This window comes from Asparagus officinalis, chromosome 6, assembly GCF_001876935.1.
Source record: "Asparagus officinalis chromosome 6, Aspof.V1, whole genome shotgun sequence".
Taxonomy (NCBI): domain Eukaryota; kingdom Viridiplantae; phylum Streptophyta; class Magnoliopsida; order Asparagales; family Asparagaceae; genus Asparagus; species Asparagus officinalis.
Genome location: NC_033799.1, coordinates 52,937,499 through 52,956,617, shown reverse-complemented (window position 1 = coordinate 52,956,617; position 19,119 = coordinate 52,937,499). Strand labels below are relative to the sequence as shown.

Below are 19,119 nucleotides of genomic sequence, written 5' to 3'. Positions count from 1 at the left end.
ATCTATCCATCTTAGAGATCAAACCGAATCTCAGAGAGACCAACTCATATGCAGAGAGAGATTCTTATCATCGCATTGGCGATTCAATGAAGTGAAAGTGTTAAGAAAAGACTGACCTATCTTCCAAACCACTAAGGTTACACCCACAGCAAAAGACCCTAAGTCTTAATCGGTCTGTCAACGGAGTACAAGATCAATACTCCATCGGCACATAGAAAGGAACCCCAGGAAAAATAAAATTTTTCTTCATTTTATTTTTATTCTTTCTATTATAATCTGAGATAATTACAATATTAAAAAACCTAAAATAGGATGGTGACTCCGCCGGGGACTTCTTTCTCCTCCAACGAGAAAATTGTGTCACACACCTACACTAAGACCCTCGGGTCTTTTGCTGAAACACTGGTCATTGAATTTGACCAAGCGAAGTTTGAGGAAGCTATTTCCACGAACCAAATCTCCTCATGGCAACTGCATGCGGTTGTCATAGAATTCACCATAGCACAAATATCAGGTCTAAAATGACCCTCGCGTGTGAAAAGGCTATATTTGTTGAAGATAGTTTGAGCTAAGCTGGAACCAAATGAACTTCGCCAAGTATGAAAGGAATTCAACTCTCGCCTCGAACGAAGGTCAAGACATTATAACATCCATTGATCTTGGACAATAATCCATGACTCCTTTAGGAGTTCGATTTAAAGTGTGTCTTAACGCTCGCTATCCTTCCACGATAGAAGCTAAAAATTGGGATAATCCCTCATCTAAATTCCCTCAAGGGAATAATATCATCACTCGTGATTCCACTGGGCAAAAATCTAGCTAGGGTCGTTGTAAGCAACGTTCGCGCTCTAAGGCTAAAAGCAGTGAAATAGGCATTAAGACCAATATTGATCAAAGAGAATTCACATCCCTAAAGAGAGCTCGTCAATGTCAGTATTGTGCGGCCCACAGAGACGTGGTTTCAGCAATTCAAAAGAGTTGGCAATACAAAACTACTCTTGAAAAGGAATTAGTCTTTAGCCATCTTAGTCAGAGTCCTAACTCTTTAGAGATTCGAAGTAAGTGACAACGACATGCTCAAAGGGGTAGAGCACGAGTATTCACTATCAACATGACAAGCGTAACTTTCAAAGATGAGGAAGAATGTGCAGATAGCTCACCTGATCCAGTGTATTATCCTAGCATTGGATCCATAATACTAGAAGATGATGATGTGTATTGTAACACTAGGTTAAGAAGAAGAGCGGCAATTCCTTTCGACTACTCTTCTGTCCCAATGAGGACAACACAAACTTCATCTTGAGTGAACCAACCCACCTCTAGAAATGCCAACTTTTCCATAGCATCAAATGTAGCCCCTAATTCAAGTCAAGAATGAAGGTGAGAGGTAGATATGATATTGCTCAAATGGCAGCTCAAAAAAAGGTCTCATATGAGTGGATCGAACATTTGGAAGAGATGGTTAAACAACACTTGTTGGCATCTCATTCTCAACCAAGTTCTTCTAAAGGAAAAAATCCAATCGGCAAAGATCCCCTAGAAGATGATCAAGATGATGCAGATTCTAAACATGCAAGATTAGAAGCAACACCACCTTTGAAGCCAAATAAAGAAGCAAAAGTCTTGGAGGACATTCAGAAGTAGCTTATTGTCCTGTCTCAACGAATTGAGCTCAAGAAGGTTGGAATTACCCGAAATTATCCCGTTGAGTGAGACATAGTTCCCTATCTGATGAAATTCAAGCAACCTACATTATATACCTTCGATGGAAAAGGTTCTCCCAAACTAACATATCTACTACTTCTATTAGCAAATCGGAAACAAAATGGGCAATGATGCCATTAAGGCACATCTGTTCATTGGCATCCTCCAAGGGATAGCCTTTGATTGGTTCTAGAACTCACTCAAGGCTCAATTAGATCATGGGCATATTTTGAATTAAAGTTCCTCTCTCTACTATGACTAAACTCCTTTCCAAGAGTTAAAGCGATAGAGAAATGGTCAAAGAATATATCAAAATATGCCACAATCTGAATTTATCGATGTGCCCATCGATACCGGCTTCTCTCCTTTTTCAGCCCATAGCTTCTCCTTGTGTTTGGTTTTTGGGCTTGAGCCTTTGGCATTTTGAGCTTTAATTCTTCTTTTTAGCTTGGGTTTTTGGATAATTTGGCAATTGATTTTCCAATGGGCTTCTTTGCTTCATTTCTTCATTAAATCAAGGGCTTTTGGCGAGAGATGGGATTTTTGGAATTATTCTTCATTAACCTGCATTTAAAGATAAAAACAATTATTAGTGACATATTTATTCATATAAAATAGATAATGAGGATATAAAATTATAATAAAATATGATTATCATTCCTGAACATCTCCTTCTAAGACGCAGATACGACTTTCAAACCGTAAGGACCCGTCCTCGTGGATAACAAATTCCGGCCGAAGACCAGCTATTACTAACTCCCTGCATCTCTGAAGAAATGCATCACCTGACTATGCATCTTTGATTCGCTTGACCAATGTCGATTGAATCTGAAGGTTCATCAAAGAATCGGTGACTCCTGGAAGTACAACTTCTGTATTCATATCCCTCACTTCCTGTGAGGGTCATGATTGCCGGCAAACGGCTCAAAGTGTTTGACACCACATTAACCTTACCAGGGTGGTACTGGAGATCAAGGTTGTAATCTGCCATTAGCTCCAACCATCTACGTTGTCTCATGTTGAGTTCCTTCTGCGTAAAGATGTACTTCAAGTTCTTGTGATCTATAAACACCTTCACTTGCTCTCCCAACAAAAAATAATGTCTCCAAAGTTTGAGAGCGAAAATCATAGCTGCTAACTCCAGGTTGTGGGTAGGGTAATTCTTTTCATGCTTCTTCAACTGACGAGATGTGTATGCTACCACATGACCGTTCTGCTAGAGAACACATCCTAATCCTCTACCAGATGCATCACAGAACACTTCAAAGTTCCCACTCTTGTCTAGTATTGTCAAGACCAGGGCTAATATCAGTCGAGACTTCAACTCCTTGAACGCCTACTCATAAGCGTCGGACCAGATGAATTTAATATCCTTCCTCGTAAGACGCATCATCTGTTCCGCGATCTTCGAGAAATCCTTGATGAAGCGCCGGTAGTATCCAGTTAGTCCCAGGAATCTCTTAATATCAGATATTGTCCTAGGGGTAGGCTAATCCCTAATAGAAATACTTTCTCCGGGTTCACAATATGTCATCTCTTGACACCACGTGTCCTAGAAATTTTTTGCCGACGAAAATAGGTGTATTAACGATGGAAATTTGCCGTTGCTTTAAATTTCTTAATAGAAATTTAGCAACAGAAAATTTCTGTCGCTAAAAACATTTTTAGCGACGGAAATATCCGTACCTAAAAAAAGTTTGATGGGAAAAAAATTTGGGCGCGGGCGCCCAAATTTTTTGTGCAGCCCACACCTGATCCGAGAGAGGGATTTATCCCCAAATCCCTCTCTCATTCCCCCCTCTCCTCATTCCCCCCCACCCAATTCTCGGTATACATCGGCGCGGCATAGGAACACACACAGCACTCCGCCGCATGACCCGACGACCAGTACGGTTCCGATGCTCTGCAAGGAATCCCTTCCCCCCTGACAATCCTCCCTTTCTCTCTACCTTCAATCTTCTCCTCATCCACCCACCCTATCTCATCTGGGCAGTCTCTTCATCGACCGACCATAAAGAAGATGGGAAACTGAGACACGCTGCTGGCGTCGGTCGACGAGAGAGAGGCAGAGAGAAGGGTAAGGTGGGGGAGAGAGAAAGATGGATTTTTTTTATTAGTTTTGAATTTATTTATTATATTTTTAATTACAATTAGAGTTTAATTTTTCCAAACAAAAAAATTATGGAAAAAAGCCAAACCCTAATAAAAAATGCTCATCTTGATGAAATTATAATATAAAAAAATTAAATTTAGTACGGGTTATGGTTAGGCTAGGGTTAGGGTTAGGGTTAGGGTTGGGTGAGGGTGAGGGTGAGGGTTAGGGTGAGGGTGAGGGTTAGGGTTAGGGTGAGGGAGAGGGCGAGGGCGAGGGGTTATGGCGAGGGCGAGGGTTAGGGTTAGGGTTAGGGTAAGGGGTATGGAGATATGGTTAGGGTTAGGGTTAGGCGAGGGTTAGGGTTGGGTGAGGGTGAGGGTTAGGGTGAGGGTTAGGGTAAGGGCGAGGGCGAGAGGTTATGGCGAGGGCGAGGGTTAGGGTTAGGGTTAGGGGTATGGTGAGGGTGAGGCTTAGGGGTTGGTGAGGGTTAGGGTGAGGGTGTGGGTAAGGTTTAGGGTTAAGGTTTGGGCGAAGGAGAGGGCGAGGTCGAGTGTTATGGTGAGGGTGAGGGTTAGGGTTATGGCGAAGGTGAGGGTTAGGGTTAGGGTTGAGGATTAGGATTAGGGTTTGAGTTAGGGTTAGAGTTAGACGAGGGTTAGGGTTAGGATTAGGGTTGGGGTTAGGGTTAGGTGAGGGTGAGGGGTCAGGGTGAGGAAAAGGGTAAGGGTGAGGGTAAGGTTGAGGGTTAAGGTTAGGGTTAGGGTTAGGGGAGGGTGAAGGTGAGGGTGAGGGTGAGGGTAAGGGTTAGGTGAGGATGAGGGTGGCGGTGAGGGTGAGCGTGAGGTTGAGGGTTAGGGTTAGGGCGAGGGCGAGGGCGAGGACGAAGGTTATGGCAAGGGTTAGGGTTATGCGAGTGTTAGGGTTAGGGTTAAGGCGAGGGCAAGGGTTATGGTGAGAGTGGGGGTTAGAGTTTGGTGAGGGTTAGGGTTATGGTGAGGGCGAATGTTATGGCGAGGGTGGTGGTTAGGGTTAGGTGAGGGTTAGGGTTATAGTAAGGGTGAGTGTGAGGGGTTAGCATAACTATTATATCGCTAATTACAAAGAAACTGCACACACTATACACTCATATTTTCGAGCCGTAGAATTCCCCGTCCAATAAATACTATATATAATCTCTTTATTTACTTGTCACATACACGTAAAGGAGAAATTACATGCCAAGGTACAGGAGCAAATGTCTCAGTCTCAGGTCGGTTCTAACACTCCTGCCCGGCTAAGTAGAGAGGAGGAGGACTCCATCATCGAGATGGTCATTGGACCGAGTAGGAAGAACAGATACCGGTGGAGAGAATCCAAGCAGAGGCCGCACGAGTCTAGTAGCACCTACGAGTCTGCAGGACCACCAGTAACACCAGGAAGCAGTTCATATCAAGACTCGATAGAGCAGCGGTTGAAAGCGATTGAAGATTGACACTCGCATCAAACAACATATCAGCGGATTACGGAGGAAGAACGGAGGCGCCGGGAGTAGAGAGAATTAAAGTTCACACAATTCATGTCGACTCTGCCTTAGGAGACTCAGGAGGCATATAGGAGACGGTTTATGTCGGATCAGGTAATATATACACTTTACTTTTTTAAATAAATGAATTAAATATATAATTCTTACTTAGTTATGAATTTTCTTCGTGACTAAATGATATCATACACACCGATACACACAGATACAAACTGTTACACACAAAGCCTAACTCTAACCCTAATACAAAGCCCAAAATATATACTTATAATTTTTTTATGTGATGGTGGTGTTGATGGTGTGTGCGTGCATATTGGTGGTGGTATTGGTTAGTGGGTTGGTTTTGGTGTTGTGTTGTGGTGTCGTTATGTGATTGGTTTGTGGGGGGTTTGGTCATGGTGGGGGAGGGGGAGGAGTAGGGATTAGGTGGTGATGGTGGTGATGGAGGGGGAGGGGGTGTGTGGAGTGTGGTTGGTGGGTGGGTGGGTGGAGCTTTGGTCGTGGTTGAGGAAGGGGAGTGGGAGGAGGGGGAGTGTGGTTGGTTGGTGGGTGGGGTTGGGGGATTTGCGTTGTTGTTGTTATTGTTGTTGTTGTTGTTGTGTTGTGTTGTGTTGTGGTGTTGTGTTGTTGTTTTGTGGTGTTTTGGTGTTGTGTTGTGTTGTGTTATTGTGTTGTGTTGTGGTGTTGGCGGGAATTATATTTATATTTGCACACTCTTATTAACGGTTACACACCCTTGTTGACGTTTGATTTATATTTGCAGGCCGGGACTTCTTCACAAGGTGTCGTCGAGGTAGTCATAGTACAGCTGGTGTTGAGGATGATGATAATGATCAGGATGATTGATTGTAATTAATTTAACTTTGAAAACAATTTATTGTGTTGTATAAACAATATTTATTATGTACCTATCGGTAAACTTTTATTTCTTTTTATTGAAATATATGTGTGATATATGCGTGGGATTGAATATTATACTGCTGATTGAACAAGGTTTTTAAAATTATTATCGATATTGTACAGGTTTTTTTATTTTTCAAAATATTTTTTAAAAAATACTAGTTGTTTCTAGCGACGGATTTTTCGTCCCTAATACACTTTTTAGCGATGGAAATTTAAGATAGTAATGACGAAAAACAGACACAGGAAAAAATTAAAATAATAAATACAACTTTTAGTGATGGAATAACTATCACTAATATCACTTTTAGCGATGGAATTTTCGTTGCTAATTTTTTTTATTTTTTTTAAAAATACAGCGACGAAAAAACCGTCGCTAATATCCCGTCGCTGAAAATTAGCGACGGAATTTCCGTCGCTAAATATACAGTTAGAGATCCTAAATGTGGGGATAGTTTTTTAGCGACGAAATTTGTTTTTTTTTTGTCGCTAAAAGTTATAGGGACAAAATTTCGACATTTAGCAACGGAATTGTCCATCGCTAAAAGGTGTAAATCCAGTAGTGGTAGTCGCGAAGCAATGAGATAAGAAACAATGGGAAGCTCCAGAGTCAGAAAATGATAAGGCAAGGACAGAAGAAACAAGAACCTTGCCTAGTGCCGAAGGAGGAAATACAACTAAGTTAGCACTCATAAACAAATCCTATCATGTGGGGACGGTTTTTTAGCGACGAAATTTTTTTTTTTCCGTTGCTAAAAGTTATAGGGATGGAATTTCGACCTTTAGCGACGGAATTGTCCGTCGCTAAAAGGTGTAAATCTAGTAGTGGTAATCGCGAATCGATGAGATAAGAAACAATGGGAAGCTCCAGAGTCAAAAAGTGATAAGGCAAGGATAGAAGAAACATGAACCTTACCTAGTGCCGAAGGAGGAAATACAACTAAGTTAGCACTCATAAACAAATCCTATCATGTGGGGACGGTTTTTTAGTGACGGTATTTGTTTTTTTTCGTCGCTAAAAGTTATAGGGATGGAATTTCGACCTTTAGTGATGGAATTGTCCGTTGCTAAAATGTGTAAATCCAGTAGTGGTAGTCGCGAAGCGATGAGATAAGAAACAATGAGAACCTCCACAGTTAAAAAATGATAAGGCAAGGACAGAAGAAACAAGAACCTTGCCTAGTGCCGAAGGAGGAAATACAACTAAGTTAGCACTCATAAACAAATCCTATCATAATATTATCAGGCAATATTAATTAAGAAAAATTATATACAAACAAAAACTGAGAGCGAACAACTCTTACCAGTAATGACCTGGTCATTCGCCTCAGCTTCCACAGCCGTCATCATGAATGTCTGACGTGGTGGTTGCTGCCTTCGTGCTTCGGAAGGAGAGGCTCTGCTCGGGGATAGGATCCCTGCTTAGTCAATGCTATTAGGGCAGGGGAAACTAGAGCTAGAAGAGCTGCCCGAACTGGAGGTGGGGGCAAGCGGGCCTGCTGTCACTACGGACAATCCTAACTGATATGGCCGGGGGACCCACAGTTGAATCACAGATGAAGATGCCTGGGGCACTCTTACTGTGTATGCCTCGGGTAGCTACAATAGGAACACTTCACCGAAGGCTGGTTGTGAGCCGCACTCCAGGGTGCTGATAGGTGCCCTAAGGAAGTGGCTATCGCTAGGAAAACTTCTGCCTCTGCGGAGCCTGCTACTGCCTCGAAGAAGGACGCTCAACATTCCAGGCTGGGGCCACTGGTGGTCTACTGTGGATCACATGCGGATCTTCAGGTTTTTGCTGAACACTCTCGATCTCGCGAGTTGCGTCTAGCACGGCGTCATGAGTCGCAAGTGCCCTACTAACCAGACCAACCTAATATACTTATCCAGACCCTTTTTAAACTGATGCCTCCTGATGACGGGGTCAGTAACCAGGTGAGGAGCATACCGACTAAGAGAGGAGAACTTAGCCTCGTACTCATCAACCGATCGACCTCTCTACTTGAGCTCAACAAACTGACGAAGAAGCTCGTCTCTGGCAGACTGGGGAAAATACTTCCTGTTGAAGCACTCCGTGAATGTCTCCTACGGAATTGTCCTCACAAGATGGGTCTTCTCGGCCGTCCACCAAATCCGTGCAGTATCGGTGAGCTGGACGTCCATAAGATCTACCTACTCTACAGGAGCAATACGGGTTACCGTGAGAATGGTCTCGGTAACTTGGGGAATTCTTCTGCTGCTAGAGGTCTGCCAGCACCAGAGAAGGAAGGAGGTCGCAAGTACCGAAATTCCCTAACACCAGGTTCTATGTGAGGGGGAGGCTGGTGAGGCACCCGCTACAAATGATCAGCAAGATGTTGCTGATTCGTCGTCAGTTCCTGAATCATTGCCAAAAATTAGCGCGAGTCCACTTCGGACGGCGGGACATTACTACTGGACGGGTTATCATTGCTACGTGTACCCACCATGGTTCTGAAGGGAAGGCAACAAGGAACAAAATTATTACAGGAAGACTAAGAAAATCAAGTCAAAATCAAATCGAAATTGAGTAAGATAGGGACTAAAATATAATTTTTCAAAATACTAGGATAAGGGCTAAGTATAGTCTTACGGATGAAATATGATATGCGTCTAAATTATTCATTATATTCTCAATGGTGGAAACTCGGGACCATAACCTGCATGGGCCACCAACAAAACCTGTCACGCCCCGCTTCCCAAATTACCAGGAAATCAGAACGTGAACAAGCCCGTAACGTATTAGACTGAGGAAAAAAGTACTAGATCTTCAACTCAATCTAATACGCTAAGCATCAAGCAATATAAAGCAAAGGCACAGGTCTCCAATCACAGTAGCGAGAATATAATAAATAACTTAGAGCCAAATGATACATATCACAATTGAAATATCATCCCAGACATAATATTTGGGTCAAACATACCATGATACAAATCCATCTAACTGAATACTGGAGAGTCATAATAATACATCAACCAAACGGAAATATAAGGTACTACAAAAGTAAACTAGGGTTATAAACTAACTAAAAGAGGTAACTAAGCTTCGGCTTGTTCTTCTGCTCCATCTTCAAGGCCTTCCTGTGGAGAATCCTCTGGCTCCTGTATGTTTCCGAACTGATCGAAGCTTTCCCGTCTTCTAAATCTGACGTACAACCCGAGAGAACAGGAGTACGTCAGCGTGCATGGCACACGGTAAGATCCCACAAGAAAGAATAGAAATGGTCGAATGAACAATGCAATAACAATAATAATAAATAGAAACATGTTGTTGGAATACTAACAAGTTACATGCAATCTACAACTAGAGTATAACAATTAGAAGAATCCATAAATCATCCGAGTAACAAGATCATACAACTAACATCCTATAACAAATCACTGGTTCATATCTCACATAGAGTCAACGTTCATATTCTCGGATAACTGATTGTTCATAAATCTTCTACGTGCGCTACACGAATCGATTAGAGGGCTACACGCAATCCGACTTCGGCCTGGTCCCAACTCAATCAAAACTCAGGTGACAAAAAAGCTTCCCACTGACTAAAGTGACTACACGAATTCACTTTGACCTAACAAATACCAACCCCAATGACTACACGAATTCACCGATGCGAGTTTGGAAGATACATCAACAACCATATCCGATCACATGAACTATGACTTTTCCATCCCAACTCTTCTTATTTTTCTAACTCAACACAACACATGTCTCTAAGTATTGTACATGATACGCAAGTTCACTAAAGTCATGAACTCCTAATAGTTCTCAATCACAATAAAGAATAATAAATACAACTAATTCTATACAATAATATCATGATATATTACATAATAAAATTTAAGAATCATGAATCATATTAAGAGCATAGGAATTAACTTAATTTCCATAAACCACCACTTTAATATATTTATGCACGTAGACTCATTTCATGAATATCTCACTATTCGGATTTCTAAACTTATTATAAAAATTATCAGTAACTAGGTAACATCTAGCATAACAGCAGTGCAAAGAGGAATCTGGAATCAGTGGATGCTTTTTACATGAAATAACGCGATCTACAACCATCAATTACACAATCATAAATTTATTAAATATAATTCTTCTAAATTATTTCTTGTTATAATTATTCTAACTAATCTTTAAAATTATCTTTTATATTTTTTTGAGTGACCAGTAACTTTTTATTTTTTTTTATTTTTTTTAAACCGTACCTATTTTCAAGCAAGATAAATTGTAGATAATTGCAAGAAGTAAGATCTTGCCTGGAGGACGTTGAGAGTGTCATAGAGGGTAGAGGGGTCGTCGGGGTGGATGCACGGGTCACAACGGGTTCCGCGGGCTCGTCAAAAAGTCAATCGGTTAGAATACAAAAGAGAGGTGTTAGTAACGATGAGCGATATTCAAAGTGATATAACGAGAGGTAAGTAATGAGCCCAAGTGAGAGGGAGATACCGTGTGATAGAAAATATAAAGGACTACACACCGGCGAAGATGATGGCGGAAACGAAGATCGGAGGTGGCCGGAAAGCGTGCAAAGTCGGCACGAAACTATCGGAGGTGCCATCGAGTGATGTTCCGGATGTTACAAAGAGAGATAGAGAGTGAGTTAGAGCATGATACAAGTTGGAGGTGATAGGCAACATATAGGGCTACTCACCGGAGAAGAAATCGACGAAAATGGAGGTCAGAGGTGATCGTAAAGTGCATACGAAGTCGATACAAAGCTGTCGAAATCTTCTCGCTGATCAGTCACTATTCAGTCACTGTTCAGGCTCATTTCTTGCTGCTCAGAGCTTCTTCTTGCTGTTCGGGCTTTCCGGAGGTGGGAGGAGGTCGTCAGGGTCATCGAGGTGTCTCGATGGGCTTCGACGGGGCTGTGTAGGGATTCAGTGGGGTTGCTCAGTCAAGGAGGGGAGAGAGGAAGCGGAGATGATGCTGGTGGAGGTTTGGTGGCGGAAGAGGGGAGATGGAGGTGGTTGGCGTGTAGTTTGGGAAGGGAGAAGGTGAGAGGAGGAGGGGGTTGTGCGGCGGCTGATCTCAGCGAGGAAGAGGTGGGTTCGCGCTGTTTGCGGTGAAGGTGTCGCGTCTGAGAGGCGGCTGTTCGATGAAGGGGTTAGGCGCGGGCGTCGAAGGAGGGGTTGGGGTGATGTTAATGCGGCTGGAGTTGAAGAGGAGATAAGGCTAGTTAATGGGCAGTAAATTGAGGCTTTGGTTGGGTGAGAGAGATGAATGAAGGGGGGAGAGAGATATGAGCGTACGAGAGAGAGAGAGATGATTGGAGAGAGGGAGAGAGAGTGAGGGAGACAGGAGAGAGAGAGGCAAGAGGGGTTGGTGGAAGCTCGTGGGCGGCTTGGGGTTGGTTTTGGCTGTGTGTGGAAGTGGGATTAGTGAGTGTATACGCGGTGTGGGGAGTGAGGTGGAGAGGGTTAGGAGATAGGTATTTGTCTCCTATTTTTTCATTAACGAAAATAAATAACAAAAATTATTAAAATGAATAATAAAAATTAATAAAAATAATTAAATTTATAATTAGCCAAATAAATATAAAATTGGGTTTTTAAATCAATTGAAAATTCTAGAAAATTGATTAAAAATATAAATACTCTTTTAAAATAAAATTTAATATTTAAATACCAGAAGAAAAATTATTTAATTAGTATCAACAAATTACGATCCTTATACCATCCTAGATGGAAATTTTCGTCTAGGATGCTTGATTTTCTACTAGCACACTATTATATGTTTTATGTTACTAAATTTTATACACGTGTAATGCATGTGGTTAAATATCAAAATTATTTACTTTGAATAAATTGTATGGGGTTAAATATCAAAATTACTTACTTTTTGTAGGTTAATTTTTTTATATACAATATAAGTTTTTAATAAAAATCTAAACATAGTTATGGTGCAAACACTGCAATGCTTGAGAAACAAAAAAAGTAATTTATTGAGAAGGTGTTGGTGGTAGGTAACCAAAAAGTCAAATATTTGTGATGGGGGTGAAGTTGATGCGGATCCGCTTCCTTCCCCGAATATCCGGTTCTAAGTTGGGTAGCTAAAGCCTGCACATATAACAGTTCGTGATAGGATGGGGCTTGGTTCCTCCGTTGTACCTCCGACGATCAAGTTAGCTGGTGAACTTGAGTGGGAAAATTGAAGAACTGTGAGAGTTCTCATGTGTAGGATAATTTAGATCAGAGATTAGATCCCAGAAGATCAGAATCGAACCCCTCGAATGTTAGACTAGTGCCTCTATTTATACTGGTAGTATAAGGGTAGAACTGTCACTTCGGCCGAGTACATGATAGAGGTGAAGAAATATAGGCTGGTGACTGCGTCAGCACCTACTTTACAGATGTCGCTCAGCAAGTGGCAGAGAGATCAGTTCTGCATTAAATGTAAAGTGATCGGGGGCATGACGGTGCCGACGTGGTCCGATTAGTCATGAAGACTATTGGGGCTAGAGGCATGATGGTGCATGCCAAACATTAAATGCGATGCTTACACGTTGTTAGTGGGAGAGGCTCAAGGTTAAAGTCCTTTAGCTTGGCAGAGAAGTAACGCCTTTCGTGTCGATCTCACGAGGCGTCAAATAACTGGTCGAGTGGGTCGTAGCGAGTTGCCTTTGACAAGAGGACCGACAAGCACCGCCCTTCGAGTCAACCCAAGAAGATGTCGACTCGGCATGTCGGCTAAGTCGAGGTCGTTGCTGGTTTTGATTGCCAATTTAATTGGGGCATTGCATGAAGAAGTACACATGTTCATTGCTGTCAAATGGCTACACTTTATCGATTGGAAACACCATAACAAAAGGCAAAATAGACACTACAATGCTTGAGAAATAAACTAAAAATGGTCAAGATATTTGACCAAAAAAATTCCCTGCGTTTAAACAACTTAATAAGAAGAAAATAATAGAGATCTAAAACTTATTACTAGCAATATTTAAACAATCTAAAAAAAGATCACGCACACAATATAATTCACTATCTTTAAACAATCTAATCTAATCTAATCTAATAAGAAAAAAATAACAAAGACACATACATGTTGAAGGAGACGAATGTCCTATGAAAATTGTTGTAATTTCATAGATTCTATATTTATGCATGGAATGTTGTATATGAGAGGATGACAATTGTAAATAGAGTTGTATTTGGATGACAATTGTATAATTCCTTGAAGTTTAAAATTATTAATATGTAAGATTAGGATAGGTTTAGGATTGAAATTAATAATAAATATAGGATTATAGTTCAATTACTATTGTATCTTTCAATTATGATGTGAAGTAAATTGAGCTGTAGGACAAATATAGTATTATTGTAGTAAGTTTTAAATTTACATTGTTGAGCTATAGGATAGGACAGATACAATATTGTTGTATTTATAGTGATAGTGATTTTAAATTGTTAATTTATGTGATATTAGTGTAGCATAATTAGGATTATGATAGATTATGATTAAAATGTAATATTTAAAATAGTAAAGAGTAATGTTGACCTAGTCACACCCAAGATATAGGCATTCAGGTTGCGTACTCTTTTAATTTCTTTTTCATAAAAGAGGAACATGGAATTGACATTCACATACCTGAGATTTGTATAGGAACAAAAATAATCTGTCAAAATCTTTTGTAAAAGGTAAATAGATTTCTTCTAAGAAATGAAAATACTATTCCAATCAGTCTGTTTGTGAAGGAAAAATCGCAATAAATATAAAAAGGAAAATTCAAGATAACTACCTATTTAGAAAATATGGTCTCAATTCTATTTCTATAGATTTTTGATACGATATGGTTCCCAGTGATGAAGCATGTAGATATGGATAGTTCCAATAAGATTTCGATCTCCAACTAAAACCCATTTTTGTACATTCAAGCTTATGATTTATTAAGGATAACAGGGAATTTCATATTCCCTCAAAGACACCTAAATATTATAGACAAACACTTGTGACTGAGAAACAAAACATAATACTCTAAAAAATTAGATTGCAGAGACATCTACAAAGAAATGGGGATGAGCTGATTTCCCGGGCTTTAGTTTTTAAAAGGGCCTCACACCTTTCTTCTAAAAAAATTAAAAAATAAAATAAAAATAAAAAATAAAAACAAAAAAGGGGGAAAGAAATAAAAATATCCCCTTCTTTGTTTTCTTTATTTGTTTTCCCTTCCCATAATCTCCTTCTTCCTACCTAAAACATGCACCCCACGTCCGTAGAAAACAAAACAAACAGTCAAAATTTAGCATCTTCAAACCCAGCAAATTAACACCCACCAAAAATAGATTCCTCAAAGGATTCCCCAACTTGCCTAACGACCCCCTTCTTCCATGTTTCCCTGAGGGCCCTTCTGCAAACCCAGCCCTAGGGAGATGATCGACGCCTGCGGAGACTAAGGAAGAAGAAGAAGAAGGAGAAGAAGTTGGCCATGTTTGAAGGCAGGCAGGCTCACAGCTTGATATTGGAGAACACCAATGGCGAGGTTAATGGAGAACATCATGAGAGGATGTTTAGGAGCCAAGGTAGTTGTAGCTCGTCGTGTCTTAACGGTCAGCAGATGATTGGGACGGTGCTTGATACCGCCGCCAGCGCCAAGATTCCAAAGTCTAGACTCGGTGGTGGAGGAGGAGGGACGCCTCGCGAAGGACCTTCAGGTATTGATATTGCATTAATATGGTACGTAGATGAGAAAATAATAGGGTATTTAGCGACTTATCGATGTTTATGTGATCTATTTCATTAACTGTACGTATCACTGAAAGTTCTTGATCGACAAACATGTAAGATAAGCATGTAATTTTGAATCATTATAGAAGTCTGAAAACAAAAGAAAAACGCGTTGTCCCGGGGCTAGGTTGTATATATGAAGGCAATAAAATATATAGCATAGTATAAGCAAAAAACATATGAAGGATAAAATGGTTAAGCAAACATCCTTATTTTTATTATCATGTTATTATCTGTTTGAATATTAATGTTAATTGTACTATAAACTTTATACTACCATGATACTTTGAGGTATAAAAATATGAAGTTGCTCCTCATGAATTGCTATAAGGACCCTGAGCAATGTTTATATCTCAGGTAGTTGTTTGTCTCCTGTATTTAGCATTATATTTCTTTATAATACCGATTATCTCATGTTTTTTTTTTTCTATTTCGTTGATGTAATATATTGAATTGATTGATAATTACATGAACGAAATTAGGGTGATTTGTAGATTAGAATTTGAATGTGATACGTGTCATAGGCAGATGATACATTCAATATAATTTTTGACATCTTGGCTTAATTCTGTATAGATCAAGAAGTAACCTCAAAAACTATATATGATTTTAATGTGCTACAAAAATTACTCTAATTAATAACTTCAATTTTTTGGAAAAGGAATAAGGGTATTTTAGGAACTAAGAATAAGAATACAAACTGATTTTAGAGATCAGTTATAAATCAATCGTACCTCGTACTGCCTAATTTTGTTTTCTCTTTCCTCCGTATGATAATATCTTGTAGATTTGGTTTTTCTAGCTACTTTCCTTAAAAGTATATATATTATCAATAAATTAGCTAACCTTCTGTTTCTTTCCTTTAAAAAATTGAGTATAGATAGGTATTCCGAGTCATAACCATATTGTTTACTAAGTTGAAATTTAAACATGATTCTAGCAAAAAAGAAAATTTCTCAAATAAAATAGTATATGATAGGCATTTCAATAAATTTATCATCTCATTTTTAAAATCCTTCCTAATTTTCAGCCTATTTTCTACTTTTGACCTATTAAAATTTTCTCAAAACTAAATTCTATTATCGAAGCAGCAAAACAGTTTTCATGATTTTAATGCAACTAGTTTTTACACACGTGCAATGCACGTGATTTAATACCATGATTACGTATTTTTGACAGTTTGTGCTCATTTTTTTCTTTAAACTCTTACATCCCGATTATTTTTTTATGTTTGTTTAAATGGGATACACCCAATTTAAATTTTCATGTTGATATTTGAATTGACAAAAAACAAATATAATTTAAAAATAATTTGAATTTTCATATTATTTTTGACCGATATGAAACTAAGCTTTATTTGAGAAAGTATAGCATTGCAAAGTAAAAAATATTAAAATAGTGTTATACAAGGAAGGTGAATATTTAAAACCAATATGACAAAATGATTGATTTAAAGTATGTTAAAACGATGCTAAACAGAATATGAAGTTTATTCCTAATCATTGATAGAGTTCATAAAAAAAATATAAATTAAAGATTAATGCTAACTCTAGTATACTTTTATATGATAAAAACATCCACATAAGAATATAAAAATACTGAAAAAAATTCATGAAACTCCCTTCTAAAGATTCCTAATTTCACTCAAAATAATTAAACTATTCTATAAAATATTCATAAAATATTATTTTTATTTCTTCTATTTTATTTTTTATTGAGTTAAGATCAATCCTTCTTCAGGTTTATCATTTATCATTTCTCGGACAATTCTAGAGTATTGTCTTCATCATCTACATTAATTGTGACATCAGGCTAATTTTGTATTTTTTATGCTATTATCTTTCCTAGGCTCGTTAATTTTTTATCATCTCATTTAACTTTACAAAGAAGTCAAATGTACTTATGATGTTCAACACAAACTGCTCAAAATATAGACTTTGATTTTTTTTCTATTTCAATAAGAATAAATATTAATTTCATATATATAAAATTCTTTGTGTTCCTAATTTATTACTTAAATAAATTAGAAGCTATCTCTTTATTTTTCTCTAAAATGAATTCTTCTGATGTGCATCCAATAAGAATTTCTGTTATTTCAATAATATTACCTTTGCTCTATCCCTGTCATTTTTCATAAAGATCTAAACTAAATACCTGCATTATTCATTACCAATTTCTCTGAGATTATAATATTAATATTTAATTTGAAGAACACCGTATGGAATTTATGAATACTTATTAATTTTTCTTATGTCTTCCATGGAGATTTTTTCTTTCATTAGGATAAAGTTATTAAACTATTTTTTAATATAACTCATTCAGTGCTTCATTAATAGATATGTCTTATATTAATGCCAATTCAAGTGATTCATTGACTTTTTCTGAATTTTAGATTTATTTCCATCACTTTCCCATTTGCAATGGAAATAACTCAATTCTTTTAAAGTTATCTCTAAATATTCTAATAGTTTCTACATATGTAATTCCTTGTATTCTTTTACCCTATAAATATTATTAACGTCAAAGATTAAAGTTTCTAAATTAAAATCAATTAATGCTAAGGTATAATATTATAGTGGTTTATCATTTCTATGGATTTAAACATCTATCAATTAATATTACGAATGTATTTTGGCTACCCCAATTTATTACTAAAATTATATGAAATTACTTTAATTTATATAGTGCCGATAATTTTTAATCTATAATATTTTTAAAAATTTTATCCATTAACCGGATGTTTTTAATCAATTCTTATTGTTTTTGTTTACCAGTATCAACTTAGACTATTCTTAGATGCTGAAAATGGATAGTAAATCCCTAAATTACAAATTTTAATATATATATATATATATATATATATATATATATATATATATATATATATATATATATATATATATATATATATATATATGAAAAATACCAAACAATTACACTTTTCTTTGCCAAGTTTTAAAATTTTAGCCCATTTTTGTGGTTTTGAACTTTGAGGGTGTGATTTATAATTTTGAAAGAGTTTTTAAAAAAAATTACTTTTAAGTTTGGTAGTTGTAAATTCTATGTTTCATGTGTTGGTGGTAATTTTTTAAATGTTAGTATATTTCTTGTAACTCTAAAATTTTGAGGGTGTCTTTTGCAATTATTAAAACTATAGATTAATTTGAAAAAATATTAAATTTCAGCGGTCTACCAATCGACGAATTTGATGTGTGCTGGTTAAAATTTTTGAAAATTTAGAGTTTTTTTTATGATTTTTAAATTTTGAAGGAGTTTTTTAAAATTTTTGAGGTTAATTTTGGAAAATTTTAATTTTTTAGGTGTCTAAGGGTAATATCTTGAATTCATCTTATTTTATTTACAAATTTTAGAATATTAGGGTGGCTTTTTATAATTTGAACATTTGAAGGTGTTTTTATAATTTTTGAGATATTGAGGGTGTTAATTAAAAAATTTAAATTTAAATGTCAAAAATTTTAGGTGTATCATGGTAATCTCTTGAATTCATCTGTGTTGTTTGTAAGTTTTAAAATTTTAGAATTTTAATGTGTTTGTCTGTAATTTAAACTTTTGAGGGTGTTTCTATAATTTTTGAGACATTGAGGTGTTTAATGTAAATTTTAAATTCTTTGCAAATTGATGTTAATTTTTTAATTTCATGGCTTCGTTTGGATACCGTGGTGTTTTTCTTATTTTGTTTTTGTAAAAAAAACACCATGGTGTTGTGTTTTTACCGTAAAATATTTTCAAAACACCATGTTAAGTATTTTTCGTCAACACTAGTTTAACCCATTATAACATTAGTATTAAATATATTATTAATATATTATATATTAATTATAATAAAATATATTATGAATAAAATGTTATAATATTTAGTTTACATTATTATAGTATTATAAGTATTAAATGTAATGCAATATAATATTGTATAATGTATTATAATATTATATTGTACTTTAATGAGTTATATTATATTATAATTATTTTTATTATATTATAATTATTACATATTATTTTTAAATAATTATATATTTAATTATTTTGGTATATCAATTTTTTATTGTTGTATATTATATTAATATGTTTATAATAATTTTATTTTCTTATTAATATAATATAATATTATATTATACTATT

The 19,119-nt window shown here is 36.9% G+C and overlaps 1 protein-coding gene across 1 annotated transcript in view; it reads left to right on the top strand.

The window, feature by feature from the left end:
• LOC109844927 (rop guanine nucleotide exchange factor 12-like) overlaps positions 14,464–19,119 on the top strand; it is a 10,449-nt gene continuing 5,793 nt past the window's right edge. Inside the window, exon 1 of the mRNA XM_020414102.1 lies at positions 14,464–14,906. Within this exon, the coding sequence (XP_020269691.1) occupies positions 14,681–14,906 (226 nt within the window). The 5' untranslated portion in view covers positions 14,464–14,680. The remainder of the gene's footprint in view (positions 14,907–19,119) is intronic.